The sequence below is a fragment of the Dermacentor albipictus genome, chromosome 4 (genome assembly GCF_038994185.2).
Source record: "Dermacentor albipictus isolate Rhodes 1998 colony chromosome 4, USDA_Dalb.pri_finalv2, whole genome shotgun sequence".
Classification (NCBI taxonomy): Eukaryota; Metazoa; Arthropoda; class Arachnida; order Ixodida; family Ixodidae; genus Dermacentor; species Dermacentor albipictus.
In genome coordinates, this window is record NC_091824.1 from 85,253,932 (window position 1) to 85,279,981 (window position 26,050).

The 26,050-nt window shown below is 47.8% G+C and overlaps 1 protein-coding gene across 10 annotated transcripts in view; it reads left to right on the top strand.

Moving 5' to 3' along the window:
* GluClalpha (glycine receptor alpha 1) overlaps nt 1–26,050 on the top strand; it is a 689,081-nt gene that overhangs the window by 574,021 nt on the left and 89,010 nt on the right. For 6 of the 10 annotated variants that reach the window (XM_070537219.1, XM_070537220.1, XM_065430835.1 and 3 more), the window contains one exon: nt 25,669–25,773. The exons of 3 other annotated variants lie outside the window; for them this stretch is intronic. In XM_070537219.1, coding sequence (XP_070393320.1) covers nt 25,669–25,773 — 105 coding nt within the window. Of the gene's footprint in view, nt 1–25,668; nt 25,774–26,050 lie in introns of those variants that run through there. One more of the 10 variants, XM_065430841.1, reaches the window with a different exon arrangement.

Sequence of the window (26,050 nt, forward strand, 5' to 3'; positions counted from 1 at the left end):
GAAGTGAAAGCGCGAGCCTATACGTTCGAACCTCTCTCGAAGACTCGGCAAGCCGCCCGAGCGGCACCTGGCCGCTTGCCGTTCAGCCAGGAGAAAAGAGAAAAACAACTCCCCAAACGGGAATTCCGCTGGCGGGCAGGCAGGCAGGCAGGCACACAGGCCGGAAACAGGGCGCGGGCATTTCGCCGCCGCCACAGCCGTCGACGGCGGTGGATGAAGTCGTCTCCGCGCACCACCGGACAGACGGGAAAAAAGAAGGGGAGGCTGCGGAGGGAACGCAGTGGGGGGATGGCCCTCCGGTTGCGATGCGAAGGAAGAGGAGGCAGGACCGGCCCGCAGTAGCAGGACCCCGGGGGTGACGGCGCGTGTCACAATTCCATCCCTGCTCGGTCGGAGTGCACGCGCGCGCGGCGCGTAATCGCGGGCCGTCTTGCCGCTCCACCGAGCAGCGCTCGTTTCCCTCCCTCCCTTACTTCCTTCCTTCCCTCGCACGACGCGAGCTCGCGCGCGCGCCCACACGCGCGCACGCAGGCATCGGGTTGGGTGTCCGCCCTGGGCGCCCACCTAGGTTAGCCGGCCGGCGGACCTAGAAGCAGCAGCGCGGCCCGGCCCATTCCACCTCCGCGAACACTTCAGCTGGGCAGTTCTCGTGCCCGCCAGGCCTAGGCGATGGTTGTCTCGGTATCTTCGCAGATTCACACCGCCGCGTGGTTGAGGAGCCACGGATTTTGGGGAACTGCGCGCCGCGTTGCCGATTAAAGTTGTGCCGTGGCGCAAGGAAGTCCCATGGTCACCTATCCTCCGGTGTCAAGAGAGGAGACCAATGACTAAGTTTATGAAGCGTTTTCTTTTCTTTTTCGTAACAGCTGTTTCTCATTGGCTTGGCGCTTTGCTCATTAAGTTTTCACAAGTTGAATGTGATGATTTGCAGGTACATGTGCTTAAGAACAGTTCTATCTTAAAAGCTTCTTCGCGAATGAGAACCGTTGTTCCTATGTCTTTCTTGTGTTTTTTTTTTTCTGAAGAGTGGTTATTGGGCGCTTCAGTTACTGTTTTCCAGCGCTATTTCTGCCTCTCTTTCTCTTTACCCCATTAGGCTCAACGTAATTTTCCTTGCTTGTCATTTCTAAACGCGTATGCAACTTCTTAACAGCACTGCAGCTCTCGTCAAATATTAATGCGTATTCCTTGTGGCGGGGTCCATTGGCTTTTTGCTCCTCCTGACTTCTTCGATCATCCCTATCGCTAATATCGACCGGAAAGGCTACTTTAAAGACAATGGCGAGATCGCATTCGCCTTCAGCATCTCTGCCTGTCTAATCCTCACTTTATACATTACTTATGCATTCCTTCTGCAAACCTCGTGCCCTTGTTAAGCTGCGCGGGAGCAGCAAAGAAAAGAGCGCAAAAGATCCAATATGTTCGTGTGTGTACAAGTGCCAACTTTCCTCTTTCCTCTGAGAGCTGGGCTAACCTCCCTGTCTTTCCGTATATTCCTGCTTCCTTCCCCCTTTGTCCTGTAAGTCGGCAACCCTGCAAAGGGGTGGGTTGTTATTGAACATGATACCATGCCCGGAGAGAGGGTACAGTAAATGCAGGTGGGTTAATCGGAGCAATCTCCGATTCAATGCTACGCTCGCAAGAAGGGACGTGGCGATTAAATAAGACAAGAAAAGAAAAGCGCCAACCAACGAAGGTAAACGCGCGACGAAAAAGGCAGCATCGTCACTGAACATGAATAAATCGCGCATTCTGTAAGACATGGAACTGTGATCATCAAGGAATTAAAACAACTTGATCAACTTAATTTCGAGACATGAAAAGCACAAATATACAAGAAAACACAAATTTTGACCCTTAATTCGCTTATAACATCGCAAATTTATTAATTAAGGAATAAATAGTACTTAGTTTATTGATATAACTACAACTATTACGACCATCATTTCACTCCAGCGTGTCGAATACACTGCTCTGTCTTTTCAGTTGAACTAACAATATGTTTTTCGTTTTTTTCTCTCTCGTTATTTTTTTTATTGATTCTATTACCTTTTATTCTCTTTGTTGCTTTTCCCAGCACCGGGTAGCCAACCAGTACTTACGCTGACTAACCTCCTTGCTTTTCCCTCCCTTTTTTTCTCCTATCCTTGAGCTTAATGCGAGTTATCGGGCTCCGCGTATCAAATGTGATACGTTTTCGTTGTAGTGCTCGAGGTAGGAGGTTTATTTGGTTCAGGACACACAGTAAAATGATAGGTGTTGTGAATGCTATGCAGGTTTATATTCATGCATTTGTGTTGTTCGGTTACAGATCAGTATAGTTATTCAGAAAGCGATATCCACAGATAGATGCAATGGCAACTTGCTGGTTCGCCACCTCACTTTGCAAAGGCGATATCAAGCTGTTACGCTGTACTTGTGAAGGTGTGCTTGATTGAAAATAGGTATAATGACTGGAAACTTGCCTTATTCGCACCGTCACTGCTGTGTTATTGCGTGTGGATAACTTTTTTAGAATTGTGGTAATACAATGAAACATATATATATATTTTTTAAATTTCTAAGTGAGCTTCTAGTTTACGTGATGTACAGTCAGGGCGAAGCAAGGAAATGCTGGAAAAAACAGGTTTGAGGTTCCACCAACCTCTACCTAGTCATCCAAAACACTATCCAGATTTTCATTTCAAGCATTGAGCCAGCTAATCGCCATTGTTGTAGGTTGCAGGCATTGTCTATAGGCTTTACATCTTACAGTAAAGTTTCGTTTGTAGTTTTTCATAATGCACACACATTCTGCATAATCGATTTGACAAATACGGCCTGTTAGCATGATCCGTGTCGCTAAGCGCCCACTTCGCCATGTTCTTCGAGACACCGTTATAATTTGGGCACTGCAAGCTAGGCCTTTTGACAGAAATACCTGCCTTGACGGGCTAATAAATGTAGGCATTTTAGTGTAAATATAGCATTCTCGGCATTGTTAGAAAATTTTTCTTCCCTGCAATCTACCTAACCAATTTCGTGGCCCGATACCGAACATAGTGCAGTCTAAATATGTGGTCCGATCCCGAAGCTGCCGCAGTCTAAAAACGCTCGCCTAACCTCTTTCACAGCTCTCTTCAATGACAAGAAAAAATCCTCATAGACGTCTCTTAATCTATTTTCGTCTCAAAACAGTGCTTGCACACTTGGGTAGTCACCCTGGATGAGCTCTGTCCGAATTTTTTTTCGTTATTGCGAAACCGACGCCTAATGGAATTTCAACAGCGTGGACTATAGGACAAGTTACCTTCGCTATATTTGATTTAATCGAAGATAAAGATTGTGCCGTATCTAATTACGAATCTAAGGAACTAATTTTTTCTGTTGCTTATCTCTGCAGACACGTGCTACACGCTGGATAAAGTCCGATTGCGCTACTGCAAATCCTCTCTCGCAGTTCAACGAACCTGCATTCGAAGCCGCAGTAGACAAAATTTTTTCACCGTTCCTGAGACGGCACTCTCACGAGCAAGTGAAAACGACAGCTTCGAACGCAGCCCCCCTGCTCGAGAAACAGAGTAGAGTTTTTCAATGCGCCGATCCGAACCTTTGTTTTCGTGTAAGGCTACAGCAACTCTGGCGTTCCTCTTGCAGGGAGTCTGTCAGCGGCAGCCGCTGCGACACTCGAACGATGATCTCGAGCTTTCTTTTGCTAAGCGAGTCGCAAGAAAACGCCCCCGATTTCGTCATCTTAGGAAAACACGCTCGCCCCAGCGTAGGCCACTCTATTCCTAGTTCTGTCAGCTCTTTTCTTCTTTCCTTTCTTTCTATTCTTTCTCCTTCTTTTTTTTTTCTTCGTTTCGCTTCTAGTGTAGAACGTCCTTCGTTCGAGTCTGCGCCGCTTAATTAGCGGGCCCTTATTTTCATTTGGCTCTCGTCGCTGGCTCAGTAATTTCTCCCGTTAACAGTCCACGGGCCTCTTTACTCGGGCCATAGCCTCGTCACGCTGTTCTTAATTAAAAATTGACTACAAGAGATGCCGGCGGATTGTCCCCTGTTGGTGAAGTGCGGAAATTAGTTCCCCGCGCTCCTTGTACACGCTTAAGGCAGATCTGCCCCGGGGCGAGTCCAGGGCTGCGCCGTCTTCTTACTCCATTCTGGCTCTAAGCTGAGATCAAGGTGCCGTGTAAGTCCCTGCGGGCATGCATGCATCCTCGCTGGAACTGCGTGCGCCTATGCGTGTGCCTATTTGGGAGGTTATGCGGGAGGTTATGCGGGAGGTTATTTGGCCAGTTTATCCCAAGTGAAACAGTGTAGCCCACTATATGCAGGATAATCCGAGAATTGGGCGGTACGAGGGGACAAGGACATAACGTGAATTTGGAAGTAAGAAATTGATTCACCATCACGCCCTTGCGAGAGTAGATGTCCAACGAAGCTGTTGAAAACGACCACTACAACTGCTGAGGCGGTGGGTGAGGGGGGGGGGAGAGGGATGCAATGCTTTATTGCTTTATAGTAATGGTAATAATGGTAATGTAGAGTAGTGGTGGTAAGGGAAGTAACTGTAATTGTTGCAGCACGCCACCGCTGGGCATATTGCGCTTCGCCGCTACTCGTATTCACGCTGCTCCTCAGGAGTCCTAACTGTGCCACGCTAAACCCATAGCGGTGCTTCAACTACAATGTCACTGGCCACATCGCAAGCTGAGGTCACCACGGCAGCTTGGGCAACAGTAAATCTTTACCGGGAAGCGTATGCGGGGAAGCGCTACGTGCTTCGCATTGTTATCAGGAGCGGCTTATCATCGATGATGTGGTTTGCATGCTTGTTTTGTGCTTCTTCTTTATTGAAACGAATGCTGCGCTGTATGTTGTATGCGCCATACCAAAGAAGGTATGCACTTTTCGCTTCAATCGCTGAAGGCAATTTATTATTATTATTAATATTTTTGAGGACGTGCCGCGATAAATCCCAACCAACTAGAGGCTGACAGCTTCGCTGTAAAATAATTTTATAGTGAAGCACAAACATAGCTTGCTTGGAGATATCTTATGGGCACGCTGTAATAACATATTGTAAGAACAATATAGAACGAAAAGTCATAGAGCTACTGCTAAAATACGGGCAGAGGGCAGTGTGTACAAGCGACAAAACACGGGTACCGGACTCTGATGTATAGTAACCTTCCTGTCTTTCAATTTTCACTGAAAGTGCATAGCTCTCGTTGAGATTAGAAAAAGTGGAGTCTGGAAAATCACGTGTAATGTGTAGAACACGCAACCGATGACTTCTGGGAGCATCGAAGTGGTTGCGAGGAGAAGGCAAAGGCAGACTGGGGCAACGCTGGATTATATCAACTAATGGTTTGACTAAATATTCCCGGCACAGCCTGGAGTAGGCCGGTGCAAGGTGGGAGGTAATTTCAGATCGCTGTGCGAGCCCTTGTCATAGCAAACACTGTGTCGCACTTTCTCTTCTTTGCGTCTGTGTCGATGGACCTGCCTTTTTGAAAGCAGATTTCGATAATTCAGAATCCGCAAACTCATTTATGCGATAGTAGCGATGAGATTGGCAACAACTCGCCTCCTTCGGAAGACACAATGAAGCTTCAAGGCGAATAAATCCAGCAATTATCCGTAATAGCGATGCCTCATCTGAACTCTTCTCAAAGAGTTTTTTCTGAGGAACTTCTGCCTGTGTTAACTGCGTTCACTTATGATGCGCCATCTGTCATTTACACGCAGGACCCATCACCCCGCACAATGGCTGTCGCACATCCGTGTTTTCGCGCACAGTGACATCGATGCTTCAACGCAGTAATACATTTCTGGTTGACATCTATGCATGAACAAGAAGATGCGGTTCTGTATTTGCTCTTTATTATAATGTGGCGCATTCACAAACATGTCTTCTGTCTTTCGCTATGGAGCCTGCTTCGAAGTATCTTCACCCTCTGCGTGAGCTCTAAAGCTCAACATCAGTCCGCATTGCCAACGGTACCTACGTGCCCAATGACTATGTTTACACGTGGAAAAGTTGCGTAGACTGAGGGCAATTGATCAGGTGAAATCTAAAGGCGGGCATCAAGCTTAATGCGCTAAAGTCAAAGGTAATGTTCGATCAGGCCGGCAAAGGAACGAAAGGCCGTGACCGGCTGCCATGCTGTCGGAGCCGTGCAAGAGTACTTTTTATCTAGGCCAAGTTCCCACAGGGAGTCTGGATTGAAGAAAACTCGGACATCTTGAACGGAAGCTCACTGATATCCTTGAGCCCTTGATATCACTGATATCCTTGAGGAAGTTAGTGCATTCGACCAGTGCTGACCTGTGGCGCTGAAACATTGAGAAAGAAAGAAAAGCTGGAAGGTTTACCACGGTCGTGCCCAGGTAGGCTATCCTGCACGCGGTGAAAGGAAAACGAACAATAAGAAGAAAGAAAGGGGGATAGAGTGCGCGCACCCGCAGATGAATGCTCTCTCGCGTAAAGTCAAACCACTCGTCTAGCACCGTTGCCTTCAAGAAGCGCATTAGCGATTCGGTGGCCTTGTGCATATGCTTGAGTTCTTTGGTCAAGGTCCCAGAATCTTTAGTTCCGAAGACTGTCCGTCGTCTAAGCAACTTAGACTAACTATCAAGTAGAGCATATTGTGGAGAGTCGAAAGTTGGACAGGGGCACAGAAACCATTTGTGTCGTTTCATTACATCCGTTAGAGTGGCATGCGGCGCTGTTGGCCATTTCGACGGGGACCGAATAAGCGTGCGACGCCGAACAGCAGGCTGCACACTAAAAATGCTTCACGACGGGAGAGTGCGGTAGGCGGGCGAAGTCGCAAGTCAGGGCCTAGTGACTACAACATCGAAAGATGGAGGATGACAAAGAAACTGACGAAGCTAGTAGCACCACGAAACGAGGGATGGAACTGAAAATAACAGGTGTAACGATAAGGGAGAGGAAGATGGCAGTGTGTATTAGAGAGAACGCGAATTTGATTTGTATTCGTTTTAACGAGCGTCAGCGAATCTAGGTGACAACGACGAATCACTCTGCTCCCAAAATGATGCGACCGGAAGAGCTTGAAGTCAGATACTCGATCTTGTGCTGACCAACAAAATAACGTGCCATAAACGTTTATCCGCCGCTGTGGGTGAGTCGTTCTACACATCGGTATTCAGCAAGCCTTGTTGTAATAGCTTCTCCTGTTCGCGTTATTCAATGAGCTTTTCCGACGAGACGTCTTTCATTTCTTTGTGCCCTTCCTTTCTTTCTTCATTCTTTCCTTTCCTTTATTTTCTTTTATTTTCAATTGTCGTCAGCCGTCACCCTTCCAGTTATAGCAATTAGCGAACGCGGTCTCCTAGCAATTCAGTTGAACAAAATGCGACTGAATACGGCAAGCAGACACGACTACTTGCCGTCGCAGCAGTTGAAGGCGGCGATGCGAAAATACGATAAGCGTCGCGAGCGGGTGACAGTTTTGGCTGCAAAGATTCGCGGCCTACGATGGATGAGCGTGCGACGGAAAAGTGTCACCCGTTCGACTTCGAAGGCAAACGTTTCTTTCTTTCTTTCTTTTTCGTGCGTGCGCGCGTGTGTGCGTGCGTGTGTGTGTGTGTGTGTGTGCGTGCGTGCGTGCGTGCGTGCGTGCGTGCGCGTTTGTGCGTGCGCGTTTGTGCGTGCGTGTGTGTGTATTTCCCCGCGCCGGCTACGCGCCGGTGTTCTTGCGGACCCGGTCACGTCACAGAGAGGCCGAAAATCGTCGAGTCGCTCTCCTCAGGCACGGCCGTTGTTATAAGTGGGCTGTCGAAGCGAAGGCGGCAGGCGAAACGGCGGGCAGCGCACGCTTCGGCTTATGCGAATGCCGCGAGCTTCGTGCCGATGGGGTGACGCCAGACGCGTGAAAGATGGCGCCTCTTTCTCCGGAGAAGGGTGGCCAAGCGAGCGGGCGAAATAAGTATGATTGAAGGCCCTTTCGCGAGGAAAGACAAAAGACGTCGCCAGCATGGTCCGAAGAGAGCAACGCCCTGTGAAGAGATACGGAGCCACTAGGGCTTAAGCTGTCGGCACGGACATTTATGACGCACACTGTAGGCGCGTCGAAAATTTTCTTAAAGAGGGGGAGACAGAGAGACATTCCATTATGGTCACGGTAGGGGTATTCCGCATTACGCCTTGCGTGCAATATTGCAGGTAATGTGGATCATGCATGAAATGCAGAGTACATACCCATGCAAGTGCACAAAAGGTACACGATCGCGTACTCTGACATTTAGCTAAGGTGTATCGAAAAGGTCAGACCCCTGGATACAGATTACAATTTCGAAAGATTCACAGTATCCGCATCAGAAAGGTCAATCGATGATTCTGTAGAAGTGAAAATGCCGATCCAACAAATTGTTGTCATGGGCGGTTTTTGCTTCTGTTAGACGTACGTAATATCTTGCATACATTTACGATTCCACCTGATTACAGCCTTAGCTGAGGCAATGTCTTAGAGCATTCTTTTTAATTGGGAAGCCAGTCGGACGTTTGTCTGGTAAATCTCCCTGCCTTTCCTTGTTTTATCTCTCTTTCTCTCCTTAGCAGGCTGCCACATGACTTGAGATTGCGGAAGCGGCACACACGTTATTTCAGCCACATCATTTGCATTCACTCGACCATTCTATGCAACTACGCCAGTCACGTGGCCTTCCCCGTAGTGAAGCAACTCTGTCGCTTACGCCTCTGCGTTACCTTCACCAATGCATATCCATTCTTGACAGGAATGACCGCTAACGCCGAACGCAATGCCCCTGTTCGCGAAGAAACTTTAGAATCCCTTCTATGCTATTGTCCATCCTTTGAAGAAGTAAGGCTTGCCGTCCACACCACTCTAAAACAGCTAGACGTAAGACATTTCTTGTTTGGCAAGAACTTGGGACCACGGTCTCGCGCATGCTACCTGCAGAAGGCCACAAAATCGCCGCTGCGATTGCTGAAGGCAACGAAACTGAGGGACCGCCTGTGACACAGCGCTGCTAATTTTCATTCAATTTTCAATTTTCTCTCCGTGTTTCCTAGTACAGGGTAGGCAACCGAAAAGAGTCCTAGTTCACTTCCCTACGTTTCATTTACCTCTCTTTCGCTCGCTCGCTCCATACGCTGCACGGGCTATTGCTCTCACATTGTAAGGCAGAACGGACTACTGGCATTACCGAAACCGTAATCAAGTCTGGGATTCCTTTTTTCTTCTTCTTTCTTTATTCTTTTAGATAAGCGCAATGCCAATATTCCGCTTTTTTTCTCTCTCACGAACACTAATTCGGCCGAGGACGTTGAGAAACGCCGTACTAAGTACCTGCCGTAGTTTTTTTCTGCGACCAGTGGTGACTGGGCGATTCCAAGCAGGCCAACGTGAAAAAGAGAGGCACAACTTTTTTTTTTTCGGGACGAATGCCGATTCGCTGCCAATGCAGACGAAAGGCTTCGGTTCGCTTTCTCCTTCACCGGCGTTGGTCAATAAATCTTCCCTGCTCGATGGGTCCGGCGGCTGACCGGCATTGCACATTCAGCGTTCTCCTTACACTCTTCTCTATGCCTCACAATCGGCAGTCCACCCCCTACCCCCCCGCACCCTTTCACTCCCGATCGTCTGTCTACCCGGCCCGGTGCTACAACGCCTGCAGTGAACGAGCGGGTGCGTTTTTCTTCAGCTGCACCGATAACAAAAGCTTCACTCGATAACTGCCACCGCGTTCGCTATCGGGAATTTATGCCCTTCGAGATAAGCGCCGAGCCATTCACAAACGACAAGCCTTGGCCCCGCATCATTCCTTTTATTTCATTCTTCTTTGCTCTCGTTTTCGTGTGTCCCTATAACTCACGCTGGTTGAATACATGGCTCCATGAGCGTTAAACATGGGCACGCCAAGAGTAACGAATCAGACGGGGTTAGTAGAACCCATCAGGTTGAATAATTTTGGCTGCTACGCCGACGGCTTTGGCACGAAGCATTCTCCTGGTGAATTCCTGCTTTTCTTCGTTTCATTGTACTTTGTCTGTCCCTCTTTATGTTTCATTTATGCCTAAGCCTTGCCGTTTACCGGTTTCATTTCTGCTGATGTGGACAGCAAATGCGCGCATTAACACTTGAAGAAAAAATGAACAAGCGGTCCACCACATTCCACTTTTAATGCGAAAGCGTTATATGCTTTCACATTTAAAATCACTCACCCACTTCTCAGTCCTTTTGCATTATATGCTCCATTACGCAAAAATGCGGCGGCGTCGCCACCGAACGATCGTACCGAAAAAGTTGCTCACTTCAGTATCCTTACGTGCATGGAATGTCAAAACAGTATGACCCTTCCACGTGATACTTTTCACTTGGTCATGTGCTCGAAATGAGCAAAGCCAATTTTGAGAGTGGGCCACACAAACTAAATATCACCGCCTGTCTACAGCCCGTGAAGATGGTCGAACAGCGAAGCTCCGTTGCGCTGCTGTTGAGCTTCGGTTTCTCGGGCGCGCAGATCGGGGTCCTGTCAGGATTGGGGGCTCAATCCCTTCGTCCGTGGTCCTTTGCCAAGATTGGAGTACGGCATGAATTCGAAGGTAGCTGGCCCATGCCGTCGTCCAACTTATTTACGCTGAGATCGTTGATGAAGTGAAGAACTGCTTCTCATCGAGAACGAGGAAAAAGGGGTTTATTTACAGAAATTAACTCAGTCTAACATGACTGTTTGAGAAAAAGAGTAACAGTCCAACATGACTGCATGAGAGAAGTGACTCAGTCTAACATGACTGCTCAAGAGAAGTGTGTCCAACATTCGCACAACCACAGTTTTTATACACTCGATCCGCCGGTCCTACGACGCGGCGGCTGTTCGTTTACACATCACCAACTCGCAGCTGCTCTGAAGACCAGTTTACAGACACAAAGGCACACACATTCCGAAGCCCAAGCGACGGCGTTGAAGGTGGTGCCGTTCCGGAAAATCGACGCCGCTCGAGGGTCGCTCGTTGTTTTGCAACATGCAGAACCGTGAGAGCGCAAAAATAAGACGTTCCCGCGGTAGCTTCTTCAGGCGTGTCAGATCAGCTCCGCGTTGAGGAACTCTGGAATCATTGTCCCCACACCAAACTCGTCCCGTCACAATGTCGAAGGGGCTGGAGGAAGGCGGCGGATTCCAGCGCAAAGGTCGCTTCTTTGAACGCCTCGCAGCTGCAGCGGCGGAGAGCGGGAGGTGCGCGTCTTGCACCCCTTGTCGTAATCGGGTGGCAAGGTGGCAATCTTGTTGCGCAACTCGCCGTTCTTGACAGCGCCTCCATGGCCCAAAAAGTCTCGACTGTCTAGCGCTGACAACCGCTAGGCAGGAAGAGAACGGCTGCTGGTCAGGGGGGGGATTGATGTCTTGGCTCGCAGCGACCACCTGTGCATTGATGTCACCGCCCCAAAACATCCAACAAGGACAGGCACTGCAAAATGAACCCCACAACACGGCTCTGCGCCGAGATGACGTGCATTGGCTCTCACTTTAAACTCGCTAGGCTTCAAAAAAAACAACAACATAAGTGCAGAAGCAAACAAAAAATGCTGCATTTCGCTATGCCAATTTCTGAAGCAAATTCCTGCTGACAAATTCAGCAATCATGGAGGGAATCCTGCTAAATGAGAGGGGATCTTCTTCGCTTAATAAAATTAACACTAGTAACCCTAAAATTTAGGCGGGACCCCCAAACGCAGAATTCAAATTAGCCTGCTCAAACCATCCGCATTGCTATGCAACTTTCCCTTCTTATATCTAACGGAGAAGTTGTACTCTTGGAGAGTGAGGCTCCATCGGAGCAAGCGGCCGTTTTTGTGTGACATTTGATTGAGCCACGTCAGAGGACAGTGGTCGGTCTCGAAGATGAACTTCGCTCCGTACAAGTAACACGACAACTTCTGGGCGGCCCAAACCAAACAAGCGCATTCCTTCTCTGAAGCGCTGTAGGCCTCCTCTCTTACATTTAGTTTACGGCTGGCGTAGAGGATAGGATGCTCCTCGTTATCGTCGCCGACTTGACTAAGTACCACGCCCATACCTCTGTCGCTTGCGTCGCATTGAACTATGAATTCCTTTGTGTAGTCTGGCGCGCGAAGCACAGGGCGAGAAACCAATAGCGTCTTCAAACTTTGGAAAGCGTTCTCTTTGTCCTTATCCCAGTGTACGTTACTCGGTGCTCCCTTTCGGAGGGCGTCTGTTAATGGACTTGCCAATTGCGAGTAATTCGGAATGTACCGTTGATAGTACCCCACAAGTCCCAAAAATGAACGAACGTCCGTTTTCGTGCGCGGCTGAGAAAAATCTCCAATCGTAGCTATTTTCAGCTCAGCCGGCCGTCTCATGCCCTGACCAACAACATGGCCCAGATAAGTAACCTGCGAACAACCAAACCTACACTTTTCCGCTTTCATCGTTAAGCCGGCTTCCCTCAACCGTGAGAACACCTGTTTGAGGTGCGATACGTGTTGTTCCCAGCTGTCCGAAAAAATGGCTACATCATCAAGATAAGGTAAGGCGAACTCCTGCAAGTCTTTTAGGACAATATCCATTAACTTAGAGAAGCTAAACGGCGCGTTCTTCAGCCCGAAGCTGAGTGCGAGAGGGCGAAAAGTGCCTACAGGCGAGATGAATGCGGCATAGCGGCTGGCACTTTCTGAAAGGGGAACTTGCCAGTACCCCCGCACGAGATCTATAGTTGAAATGTATTTAGCAGCGCTAACTCTTTCAATTCGTTCCTCAATGTTGGGTATCGGGTACAGCTGATCCCTAGTGATCGCATTTAACTTCCTGTAGTCAACACACGGACGAGGGTCCTTGTTAGGGGTTTCTACGAGTATTAGCGGTGACGTGTAGTCACTCTCAGCGGGCTCAATAACTCCCAACTCTAGCATGCGCTGTATCTCTGCCTCCATAATCTCTCTCTGTCTTGGAGACACCCTGTAAGGTTTTGATCTTACTGGTTCGGTAGAGGTCAGCTCAATTTCATGCGTTATCAGTTCGGTTCTACCCGGCCGATCGCTGAATCTGTCGAGATATTCCCCTAACAGCCCTTTTAGCTCATCTAGCTGCTCGGGTCTTAGAGCATGCGAGCTTACCGAGTGTTCTACTACTTCTTCTAGGCCGATTTCAGAGTTGGAGGTTGCCCTATCCTCCTTAAACTTGGTACCGATGCCATCCGGCTCTTTGACAGTATAGTTAACGACTCCGCTCCGCTCTACATACGGCTTCATCAAATTACAGTGATATATCCTCACTTCCTTCCTGCGACCGGGCATTCTCAAAGCATAGTTAGTTTCTGAAAGTTTGTGCAACACTTTAACGGGCCCGTCCCAGTGAACTTCAAGCTTGTTCTTTCTTGAAGGTTTGAGGATCATTACCTGGTCTCCGGCGTTAAACGTACGAAGCCTCGCATTCCTGTCGTAATAGAATTTGGCGTTCTTTTGAGCTAGTGCCATGTTCTTTCCGACTAGTTCTTGGGTTGCGCTTAGCCGTTCCAGTAAATTCAGCACGTATTCAACCACGGTTGGACTCTCCCCTCTTTCCTCCCACATCTCTCTTAACATTCTCAGTGGAGAACGGAGTGTCCTCCCATACACTAGTTCTGCTGGTGAGAACCCTGTCGCTTCATGTGGAACCGTTCGCAAAGCAAACAAAGTTGCCGGCAGACAGTTCTCCCAGTCCTCCTTGTGCTCGTAACAGAGCGCACGCAAAACTCGCTTAAGCACCGAATGCCACCTCTCTACACTGTTTGACTGAGGGTGATAGACAGAACTGTGTATTAACTTTATTCCGCACTTTTGCAAGAATGTGGAAGTCAGTGCGCTCGTGAATACTGACCCTTGATCTGCCTGAATTTCGGCTGGAAACCCAACTCGTGCAAACACTGTCAAAAGCGCGTCTACTACTTCAGTGGAGCTGAGCTCTTTCAAAGGGATTGCTTCTGGAAACTTGGTAGCCGGACACAGCATGGTAAACAAGTACCTGTAGCCTGATTTTGTTTTTGGAAGAGGCCCTACCGTGTCTATTACAAGCCGTCTGAAAGGCTCTGTTATTAAGGGCACTACCTTCAGTGGAGCTTTCCAAGTCTCTCCTGGTTTACCAGAACGCTGGCAGGCGTCGCATGATCTTACAAAGTTTTCTACATCTTTGAAACAGCCAGGCCAGTAGTATTCCATAAGCAATCTTTCCTTTGATTTGTTTATGCCTAGGTGGCCGGACCACCCATTTCCATGACAAAGACTCAAAAGGTCCTCCCTATACTTAGTAGGTATGACTAACTGATCTAAAATCTTACCCTTTCGATCTCTGTAATGCCGATACAACAATCCTCCTCTCTCATGTATCGTTACGTTGCGCCTAGCAATGCCTTCTTTAGCTGTGTCACGTAATTTAGCTAAGCTCTCATCATTCTTTTGCTCGGCTGCCAGTGACTCTCTATCCACGCGTAAGAGTTGATCAAAGTTCTTTGAGGCCGGTGATAACAACGACCCTGTCTCGCTTGTGAGCGCGTCTGCTTGCTCTTCCTGCAGGCTAGAACTCTGACACTCTAGTGCTACGCTCTCATTGAGCTGGTCAACTGGCAGGCTCTCCTCAACTGTTCTTTTGTCCCTCGGGCCTAGCTCGGATTCGGGTATTGAAGCTATCCCCTTTTCTGCTTCAGCTGGAGGAGCTTGAGCATTTTCAGCCGAAAGCGCCGCGATCTTACGAGCTTGGCCTCGGGTCAATGCCTGTACTATGCCCTCTCCCAGTTTGAGCCCTCTGTCACGCAGTAACTGATTCGAACGATTCGAAAAGATGTAGGGATACTGCAGTGACAAAAATTTGGAAACTGCAGCCTCAGTCTCTAGCTCCCCGAATGGTCCACTGATTTTGACTTTGGCCATGGGCAGACACACGCTGTGTTCTTCTACAACCTGTTTTATCCATGCTACTTCTCCGGTGAAGTCCTCTACCATCACGTAAGACGGATGGACAATGTCCAGCGTGGCGGCACTGTCTCTTAGCACTCGGCATGGTTTTCCATTAACTTGCAGGTTGTGGAGATACGGACTTAAAAGTTCCATATTCTCATCTTTTTCCTCCACGTAGGAAAAAACTACGCTAGACTTCTCGCAGTTTACAGCTATATGCCCCAGTTTGTGACATCTGTAACAGCGAATTGGTCTAAAAGATCCGAACTTTCTTTTCTGTTCGTGTGCGGTTTCTCCGTTAAGTTTCTCCTCGCTCTTTTCTGCGGGCTTTTCCGCCATGTCTACAGGCTCGGATCGTCTAGTTTGCGCACCCTTTTTGAACGGAAATGGTTTCCGCGGTCCATTTCGACCGTCCCAGTTTCCCTCCTCGGCGTTCAATTTTCTACGGGTTGCGTACTCTTCGGCTAATTCAGCCGCCCTTTCCACAGTGTTTACATTACCTCTGTCTTGCACCCACAGTTTCACAGCTTGGGGGATGGTTTTGTAAAACTGCTCTAGACACATGCATTCAATGATCATGTCTCTGCTGTCGTACGCTTCCGCGCTTTTAAGCCACTCGACTAGGTTGGCCTTTAAGCTATACGCAAACTCCGGATAGCCCTCGCTATCTTTCTTGCCTGTGCTCCTATACCTTTGCCGAAAAGCTTCGGCTGAAAGGCGGTATTTCTTCAGGAGACTAGCCTTAACTTTTGCATAATCATATGCATCCTGCACACTCAATCTGGCGATTACTTCCGCCGCCTCACACGGCAACATAGACAGCAACCGCTGTGGCCATGTACTCGGGCCGAAGTTCATCTTTTCGCAAGTCCTTTCAAAATTGCTTAGGAACAAGCCTATGTCGGTCCCGACCTCAAATGGCTTTAATAGCCTGTCCATGCGGTACGATTCTGCCTCACTTGATCGACCCAGAGCGCCTTCACCTCCTTGAGGCAACTCCAAACGTTTGCTTTCAAGTTCAAGTTGCATTTTCCTTAACTGAAACTCGCGGTTTTCTCTGTCCCGTTCTTCTCTTTCTTTTTCCCGTTTCTCTCTCTTTTTGAGAAGTTCCAATCCCATTTCAATATCTTGCTCACTGGCCTGATTGGAAATTAGCTCCAATAATTCCGATTTGAGCATTTCCTTGCGTACATCTAGGCCCAGTTCCTCACCAACAATCAACAACTCGTCTCTCAGCAGTGTCCTTAACTCCATGACTGCTGCTTTACTGCCTTGATTCTGCTCTCTAAATCTAGCTAGGAAAACACAACCTAGCTAACACACAACAATCTAGCTTCTCTACTGTTCTAAACAGAACAACCACAAAATGAAGCCTAGAGAGTCAAAGCAAAAACCAAGCACTCACCGCAGATACAGCACCATGTCGCAAAGTCCATCTCACCGCTGTCAGCCAGTTGTCAGGATTGGGGGCTCAATCCCTTCGTCCGTGGTCCTTTGCCAAGATTGGAGTACGGCATGAATTCGAAGGTAGCTGGCCCATGCCGTCGTCCAACTTATTTACGCTGAGATCGTTGATGAAGTGAAGAACTGCTTCTCATCGAGAACGAGGAAAAAGGGGTTTATTTACAGAAATTAACTCAGTCTAACATGACTGTTTGAGAAAAAGAGTAACAGTCCAACACGACTGCATGAGAGAAGTGACTCAGTCTAACATGACTGCTCAAGAGAAGTGTGTCCAACATTCGCACAACCACAGTTTTTATACACTCGATCCGCCGGTCCTACGACGCGGCGGCTGTTCGTTTACACATCACCAACTCGCAGCTGCTCTGAAGACCAGTTTACAGACACAAAGGCACACACATTCCGAAGCCCAAGCGACGGCGTTGAAGGTGGTGCCGTTCCGGAAAATCGACGCCGCTCGAGGGTCGCTCGTTGTTTTGCAACATGCAGAACCGTGAGAGCGCAAAAATAAGACGTTCCCGCGGTAGCTTCTTCAGGCGTGTCAGATCAGCTCCGCGTTGAGGAACTCTGGAATCATTGTCCCCACACCAAACTCGTCCCGTCACAATGTCGAAGGGGCTGGAGGAAGGCGGCGGATTCCAGCGCAAAGGTCGCTTCTTTGAACGCCTCGCAGCTGCAGCGGCGGAGAGCGGGAGGTGCGCGTCTTGCACCCCTTGTCGTAATCGGGTGGCAAGGTGGCAATCTTGTTGCGCAACTCGCCGTTCTTGACAGTCCGCCCTACACGACGAGCCCGTTCACGAGCCAACTCTGGCTAACGCTCGCGGTAGGCAGGTTCTTCCTGACGAGTACGCACTACTCGTGGTCTTCCCACAGTTGTAGCAGGGATGGTCCAAGGTCCACCGCTCGAGATACGTGCACTGCAATCGTTTTGACGATTGGTTGGATTGGTGTGACTAGTGACGTCTTCGTGCTTCTCAATGAGGTTACGCGCACGTTCGGCTTCGACGGAGAGAACGACGTCAGTGACGGTGTGCCCGCAATCCGCCGTTGTCGCTTGCGTTTGCTCGGTGGCGTGGTTAGCAGCATCCGCCCGGCATTGCCGCTTGCGATTCTTCTAAATTGCTTCAAAATTAAGTCTATCCATCACGTGAAACAATGAATGGCTCATACCTCCGCAAACCCCCCATTACGACGACAGAAGATAAGTAAAATTCTACGCTGGAATGACGAGCGGCAATGGAGCCAGCTGTGGAAAGACAACGACGAATGCGAGAGGAGCGCCACGGGCGCTTTCGCGCTAACGCACGAGCCAGCTGTGGAAGAAGACGACGATGCACGAGCCATTGCTGTGGACGACAGTTTTAGCGATGTTCGACAACGACGGCACAAGGTCTGCATAAACAGCTTCGCTTTGAAAGCATTAATGTCCAATTGAACGCCACTAAACGGTCTTCAAGTTAAGAACACCTTGCGGACAAGCTAGCGTGTTGAGACGCTTGCCGCGTTTAGATTTGGCCTTATCGATGTGCATTGAGAATGCAGACGAGAGCTTGCGTGGAAAAGAAACGCGTGGCAAAAAAAAAAAAACCTGTTCACCAAAGGGACTATTGCTATCGCGTTCCCACACGTAAGCGGTCTCAAGCGACTCTGCCGAATCCTATCCGAAATAAATTATGCGATAGGTTTTACACCCAGTCGTTTCGGCAGCAGTATTGGCAACGTTCTCGCATTTCATTTATCATATACGGCCTTTTACGGCAGACGAAACAAGCATTTCCCGCGCTATCAGTGAACAATGCTCATGAAGTCATGCTCAAAATGTACTTGATCATAAAGCACGCAGGCTAATTTTATCCGGACGTTCGCAACATCGGACCTACCGAGGTTAATTTCGCGTAAGTAGAAGTGTTTGTAACGCGTGGTTGTTTCCTAAGTGAAGAGGCAATTGGCGCCATAGTTAGATTGATCAAAGAGTATAAGGCTCTGCTGCAGAATGGCCAGTAGCAGAGTCACCGAGCACAAATAAATTTGGTGATGTGATTTCTATGCGTGCAAACAACATGGTGCACAAAAACAGTTCTTGGGATGACACGTTCCAACATTGGTACACGCGGCGCCACATTTGCATCTGCATTAAGGCACGATTTTCGTCATTCGTGTTAACTCTTGCTAAAATGTTTGCAGCCCGTACGGTGCGTCCGAGATTTGCGCTATAGCGCACCCCCTAGCGGGGCTCTTTATTGTGCATTTCTCGAAGTCAGCCGTTACGGAGCCTTTAACCCTATTACACGTCGTTCAGGTAGTTAGGATAAAGCACTTTCGCTAAGAGAGAGACAGAAGAAATGAAAGGCAGGGAGGTTAAACATTGACACGTGTACTTGTTTATTTTTTGCGGGTGACCGCTTTTCACAGTCTAACAAATATTATCGCTCAGCGCGGGACGCCTCACAAGTATCGAAAGTTTCTCGAATGTTATCGGTTGTTCTATCTCCTGTCTGTTGCCACCGAAGCTTGCGTAATCTGATTGCATGTGCGACGCGAATTGTGCAAAGCTTTCTGGAAGACATGCGGGCACCAGCTATTGCTCTGGAACCTTCGATGACTCTTGTATAAAAGCTGACGCGCTTGACGGGCCGATTGGGCCAATCCGATTTCGACGGTCACCGACCGAGCTCACCGCTATCGCTGTGCTTTGAGTGTAACTTGCTTTTGTGGGCACATGTTCACCCAATTAAAGTTAGTTACGTCATTCACTGATTTGCTGTTGCATTATTCACCGTCACTACAACGTGAGATTACGCGTATTTACTCGGCGTAGTTGCTTTTAGTATAGCTTTAGTGTTGCGCTGCTAAGCACGAGGTCGTGGGATGCAATCCCGGCCACGGCAGCCGCATATTTATGGGGGCGAAATGTAAAAACACCCGTGTACTTAGATTTGGGTGCACGTTAAAGAACCCCAAGTAGTCAAAATTAACCCAGGGTCCCCCACTACGGCACACCTGATGATCAGATCGTGGTTTTGGCACGTAAAACCCCATAATTTAATTTTTAACGAGATTTTGTCCAGTCTGATACTCTACACGTGGGGAGGAGGAGTGTAAGAAAAAGAGAAGTAGAAGGCACGAGTTATTCACATGGGGCGCGATCGGAGATATTTTGTTCGATACGCGTTCTGTTCAGTTGCTGCAACGTCACAAAGTTGCAGTATGCAAAATTTGTGACAGCGGGGCGGAGGGAGCAGCCAATCAGGAAGCGGTGACTTCCCCGGAAGTTTACCTCCGCCGTTTGTCGTCTGCTTGCAAACAGTATACTACAAAGCCAAATGTTTCTCGTCTTCCAATTGAATGAAATCTTTATCTAAAAAAATGTGCTCTTTCTTCTCAAGCCCAAACACGTTTTCAAATAGTAGTACGTGTGACTACTGCAATTTATAACTATTAGGTTCTTTACGTCGTCCCTGGGTGGTGTCGCGCACAGCGAGAAGGAAAAAGAAAAAAAAAATGACGGGAAGAGTGGCGCACTTTTCAAGAGGCAGCGACAACATCCCAGTGGCTCGCTGACACCAATGATGTTGTCGATTTCTCTGTACAACCAACGAATTATTTGTTTCGAGAAACAAAAACGACGCCGGAATTCACTTTCTGCCATTTCTTCAAACACGTTTCGCACCGCCACCCGCTCTCCTCCTTCCTCTAGAAACGCCAGCGCAACAACCTAAGTTTCCAACGGAAGCGCCATTTTCTAGATTTAAACTATGGATCGGATTCAAACGTGCCATTCCGCAGCCGAAAAGGACGCCTGTTGGATCCAATGCAATCCACCAGACGCGCCATGCGAAGCCGTATGATCGCGCCAAACTTCTCAACTCCCGTCGCGTTGGGACGAAATGCTCGGTGGGCGGATGATTGACAGGAGTGTGTCGTTATTTTGACGTCACCAAAAACGGGGCGTTGCCCCGCGGCTGGCGACGTCGGCGTGGAGTAGGCCAATCGCGCGCGCCGGTAACCGAACGAACGCGCCGAACAACCATCTCCGATCGCACCCCTGCACTAAGCCAGGCACAATGTATCTACAGGCTGGCACTCAAGTCTGTCGCCTTCATGTGTTGTGAAAGAGCCCACGTGGCTTCCTAGGCTGATGAGCTCTGAGAACAGGCACACAAGCTAAGGGCTTCGGTCCACAAAAACTATGTAGTCATTTCCACAGAAGCCATACAGTCGTAAAGACAGACCCTATCATGCTTGCAGTTGCAATCATGATTCATGCAGTTCTACATGCAGTTGGCTATATAGGGTGTCCTAACGTTAACCAAGCTTTTCAACGAAATATATATATATATATATATATATATATATATATATATATATATATATATATATATATATATTTAAGGAATACGGTGTAAGGTACCCTTGCAAGACCCATATTGTTCGGCCGTCACACCTCTGACGACAGAACGCCGCAGTCTTCATAATTCTACCTCGCATGTTCTTTTTTTTTTATCTTTTGTTTTGTTGAAGAGCTTGGATAACGTTAGCCGCTACACACTGCATGCTTTTCGCACTCAACAGCCAATCAAAACACTGCATGAAGAAACGAGGACGTAGGCGTTCCGTTATTTATAAGACAGTTTATCAAAGTTGGGAGTCCAAGAACGAATCTGTTCTTGGCTTTCGGTTTGACGTAAGTCGTAGAGAGATTACCTTTCACTGACGTACCTGCCGCAAATAGGCCACGAGACGTCTCGCTTGCTCTTACGTAAAAGCTTTTCGTAGTGCACTTGTCGAGCCAGTCACACAGATGTCGTCGAACGCTACCGACAACCTCCTGTCGTACAACTGACGACAACTTGCGACACACAATCGCCTATCACGATCAACTCTCGACTTTAGTGTGCTGATCACCAAGGTTGTCCTTGCAGTAGTAAAGTTTAAAGGGATGCGACTCCAACGTGGGCTTTCCTGCGCAACTGGAAGTCAGCATTAACTGCATCACACAGTTGACTCCGAGAGCACACAATGCTTTCGCGTGCTATTTGTTGCCTTGTAATTTTCATTTCTTGTGGATGGGACTATGAAAAACGTCCGATGAAGTTCGTTAAAAAGGTGTAGGTGCCTGGCTATGTCGAAATATGGTACGCCGCGCGGATTCATCGTATCGCCTGAAGCGTTGCGTGACAGTTCTGATGGCTGCGAAGCAATTTTATTTTGTTATTGTTCGAGAAGAAATTTCTATGAAACACGACCTTCAAGAGTGGACTAGCTTGATTAGATTATTACCCGTTTTTACGTGTTCCCAATGTCGTTGGTCTTTTCCTCCTATTTAGTCTGGCGTCTACCATACAGGCATTCTCAGATTGCCCTGTCACCTCTCAGTAAGCTTCTTTGTCGTTTAGTTCAGTCATCCTGTTAAGCTATGATTGCCTTACGGCATCCTAGATTCTTGATTATTGCGATGCTTTTTTGAAGACGTTTCTCTTAGACGAGTTGTTTGTGACAATCATGTAGGAGGCTTGCGAATATTGTCATGACGTCAAAAAAAGAAAAACAGGACACAGGGCCAGGACGCGAGAAACAAAAACCAGCTCTGTATTCAGAGATCCAAAGAGCCGACGCCGTTTTCTTTCAGAGGGAGCGTGGTCGCTGCTCGTGTCCTCAATTTGTTTTCTTCTATTCTCTTGCTAGCGTTTAGCCATGACAATATGCGGTAGGTGTGGCCGACCTAGGGCAGCGCTAACTCGAGATTTTATTATGTGTTATCGTCCTGGTGGAATTGTGCCGCGATTGTTAAAAATTATGGGGCTTAACGTACCAAAACCACTTTCTGATTATGAGGCACGCCGTAGTGGAGGACTCCGGAAATTTCGACCACCTGGGGTTCTTCAACGTGCACCTAAATCTAAGTACACGGGTTTCTTCGCATTTCGCCCCCATCGAAATACGGCCGCCGCGGCCGGGATTCGATCCCGTGACCTCGTGCTCAGCAGCCCAACACCATAGCCACTGAGCAACCACGGCGGGTCCGTGAATGCGACTCAGTGTTCCTATCGTCTCCTGTCGAAATAAGCTTTTTCTAAACACACTCGAGATTTTTCTGGCATATATTTGTCATTGAGCGGAGCTTCTTATTGCGATGATTGTTAATATGTGGAGCACTGGCAGAGAAAAAAGAAGCACACAGAAAAATATACACCCACAGGTGGAGGGCTGTTCCTACGTCTTCGTCTACGCACACAGTGCAGTATGTTGAACATTCTTGAAGCCAAAGCAGCAAAATAAGCAGCTGTCACGTAAAGTGTATGCCGTCTACTCAGCCTTCAAACAGCCTTAAGAACGAGACAAATATGGTTACGTTATCAGAAGTCTGGATTACTTCAAAAGTAATCCGTAAGCCTAGGTTCGGGAAAACAAACGGAACTCACTCAGACTCGCTGAGCGACATAATCGCCGCAAGTAGCACGCACACAAAATGTAATAGAAATGCACACACCCACAATGCCACGGGCGAAATGCACTAAGTGAGAACTCAGCAAGAACCAACTTGCCCAAGAGCAAGGTGTACTGCCTCACTCAAACTCGCTGACAGAAATACATTTTTGCTTAGAACCCATCTCGGACTCAGACTGGTCAAAATTTTACTCAGCCATGCTCACTCATACTCATGGGTTGGTGTGAGTCTGTGCACGAGCGAGCTTGAGTGAATCGAATCACGAGTTTGCCGGCCCGCGTAAGTGAGGTGAACTAAATTCACACCTAATGTACAGGCTGACGCATAAAAAGCGCATTCTTGTGGTTCTTCTTGAAGAACACCTGTAAGAATTGTGAGCAAGCAAACACGACGCCTTCGTGCAGTCCAACACTTGTGACGCGTTTATATCATTTGTCAGTATAGTTTGCTGCAATGACGGTGTGGCAAAGTCTAGAACACATTTTCCACTGCAGTGTTTTATAGTAACTTTCCACTGTACCATAAATAATTTGTTCACTGGAATTTCAGGCACAAACGGTGATATATTTGAGATTGTGACCTCTTGTAAGACCACAGTATAGAGTTAATGACTTGTTATTCGAAAGCTTTATTTAAATTGGATTGTTTAAGTAAGTATGTCCAGCACACTGAGTCAACGAAACATTTTTGATTCGTACGAATTACCAAAAGCATAACGAAAGTATCGAGTCGTGCAACATGCTTCGCCTCCATCAGTGTATTGTCAATAGATTTCTATTTGCTTCGGGAGTTTATTTTGGGCGCACATTTACACATAATTGTGTGTTGGTCACTTTAATTTGCGCACGAAGTCTATCTCGAAATGGCTATGGTGTTCAAGTAATATTGATTGTGTACGAAGCTTGAAAGCCGCTTTGCCGCCACTTTAATACATTGTGCAGTTTTGTAGTTTCCAGACACTCTGGTGGCAATTTAGGCACAACAGCCGCTTCATGCAATTGCCAGGTATCCTATATTAGTCCTATCTAATTTGCCTTTAATGTGCATGTATTTATTCAAGAGGACGATTCATGGGAAAGTAACCTATTAATTTATTTTAATTACCAGTGAAGGGTGTTGAAGAGCGATTATCAGTACGCAAAGTTTTGAGGTATTTAGACACCCCTGAAAAAAAAATGCACATAACGCGCTGTCTTTAGTCCAAACATTAACTCACCTTGCTATTGAACGACCACGCTGTCACCGCTATATAACACCAAGCAATTGTCACGTGATTCAACATAAGCGCAGCAGCTGAGTCCTCAATTTAGTGGACGAAAGCGTTGCTCATCGAATATTTCGCAGCACTTCGCAACGGCGGGACTCAACTTGCATAGACTAAATTTCGGAGTGTCAAGCTTCAAGGTGGCATCGTTGTTCCTAGCATCGCCGTTGCAAACACAGCGAGTGAAACAATGGCACCTATTCCTCGAAGAGGTTTCAAGTCGCTGCCGCTTAGTGGCGCAGTGGTCGTGTGCTTACCCTCATCCAGTAACTGTTCAACTTTGTTAGCAGTTGTCGAAAATTGAAGAAAAAGAAAAGGGGGAGAGTTTGACTGCGCATTAAAGTGGTTTATTTCGTTAACTTCAGCTGTAAACAACATCACAGGTGAAGCGCGACACCTTGTGCAACTCGTGGAATTTTCTACAAGAAACACTAGAGGGCGCTTCTATCTGTAGGCCCTGCAAGCAAGGCGGTACATCCAGCATGGAAATTATGGCTAGGACATGGATTCACCTAAACTTCGTACCTACGCCTTCAAGCGACTTTGACGCTTTGCAAATTGTTCATCTTCAGCGAAACATTGCGTTATGAAAGCAAGACTTCGCAAATAATTGTGCATGTGCGCAGAGTCGTATTGCCCACCTGCGTTTGGAAATGTATGATTATTTCAAAATTTAGGTCGATAAAGAAAGCGCTGTAAATAAAGCCGCAAGAACGTTTGAAGCCACATGCACGGAAATCAGACAAATCCATCTGCTAACCATAATTACCATGCTAGCTGGACGATCGCAGCGCCACAGTTCCCTCTAGCGATTTTAGTAGGAAATTCTGTGGTGCCAGCTAAGCGGCGTTGGCGCATGCTGTTGCTGTGGCAAGTTAGTTCGCTGGACAGCCGCGTGGTTTCAACCATAGAGTTTCGTACAAAATTACTAGAGGGAACTCTGGCGCTGCAGTCGTTGTCCTACCATGGGAATGATGGGAAGTACATGAATTTGTCTGATCTTCGTGCTTGTGGATTCAGACGTTCTTGTGGCTTTGTATATTACGCTATATAAATGTTATTGTCGTATATTTCAGCGCAATTTATATTCTTCGAAGTGCAGAAGACGCAGGAAACGCGTACAATTGCTATTAATTGCAACGGTTGAGCTTGTCCAGGTGGCCAAATCGAAACACGCCAAGCGTCTCCAGGCACTGGCATGCCCGCGATAAATTCATAAGGGCGTTTCATTCGCTTGTCGATACATGCGTCCGTGGATAAATGGTTTTAATATCGGGCTTCTGTGCTAGAGTCCCTGTGTTCGAATCCTGCCGTCGGGCAATTTTAATGATGTTTATTTAATTATTTATTACGCAATAAACTGTAGCAAATGACGAGTTTACAAAGTCACAAATCCGTTTGAAGCCAAAAAGAACGAAGTTTAGGCAAATCCATGTACTTCCCATAATTCCCATGCTGGGACAATCGCTCCCACTGTAGCTCACGTAGACGCTAGCGCCAGAGTTCCCTCTAGTAATTTTGTAGGAAACTCTATGGTTTCAACACCACCGTCTCTCCTGTCTTCGGCGCAGGGCCGAAACGCTGCCTACGCCACCGACCCGTGGCCAGGGGGGCGTTCCGGTCGCGGCCGCGATGCTCCTGAGGAAACAGCAAAGTTCCCGCTACCAAGATAAAGAGTTACGTATCTCCCTCCATCTCTCTTCTTTATCTCTCTCTCTCTCTCTTCTCTTGCCTGCCTTGCTGCTCTGACGCTCGTGTAGTGTGACGTGCCTGTTCATCCCGTAGAGAAATAAAAAGCATGGATTAGAGTAGAATCCCCCTAAGTGTTTACCGCTATTCATATCTCCGGCACTCTATTGTAGTCCCGGATGCTAAACCTTAATCACCAGCGTGACATGGTGGCGTGTTCTTGTGTAGTGTGAGCGGAGGAAGCGGGCGGAAAGGGTGGAAAAC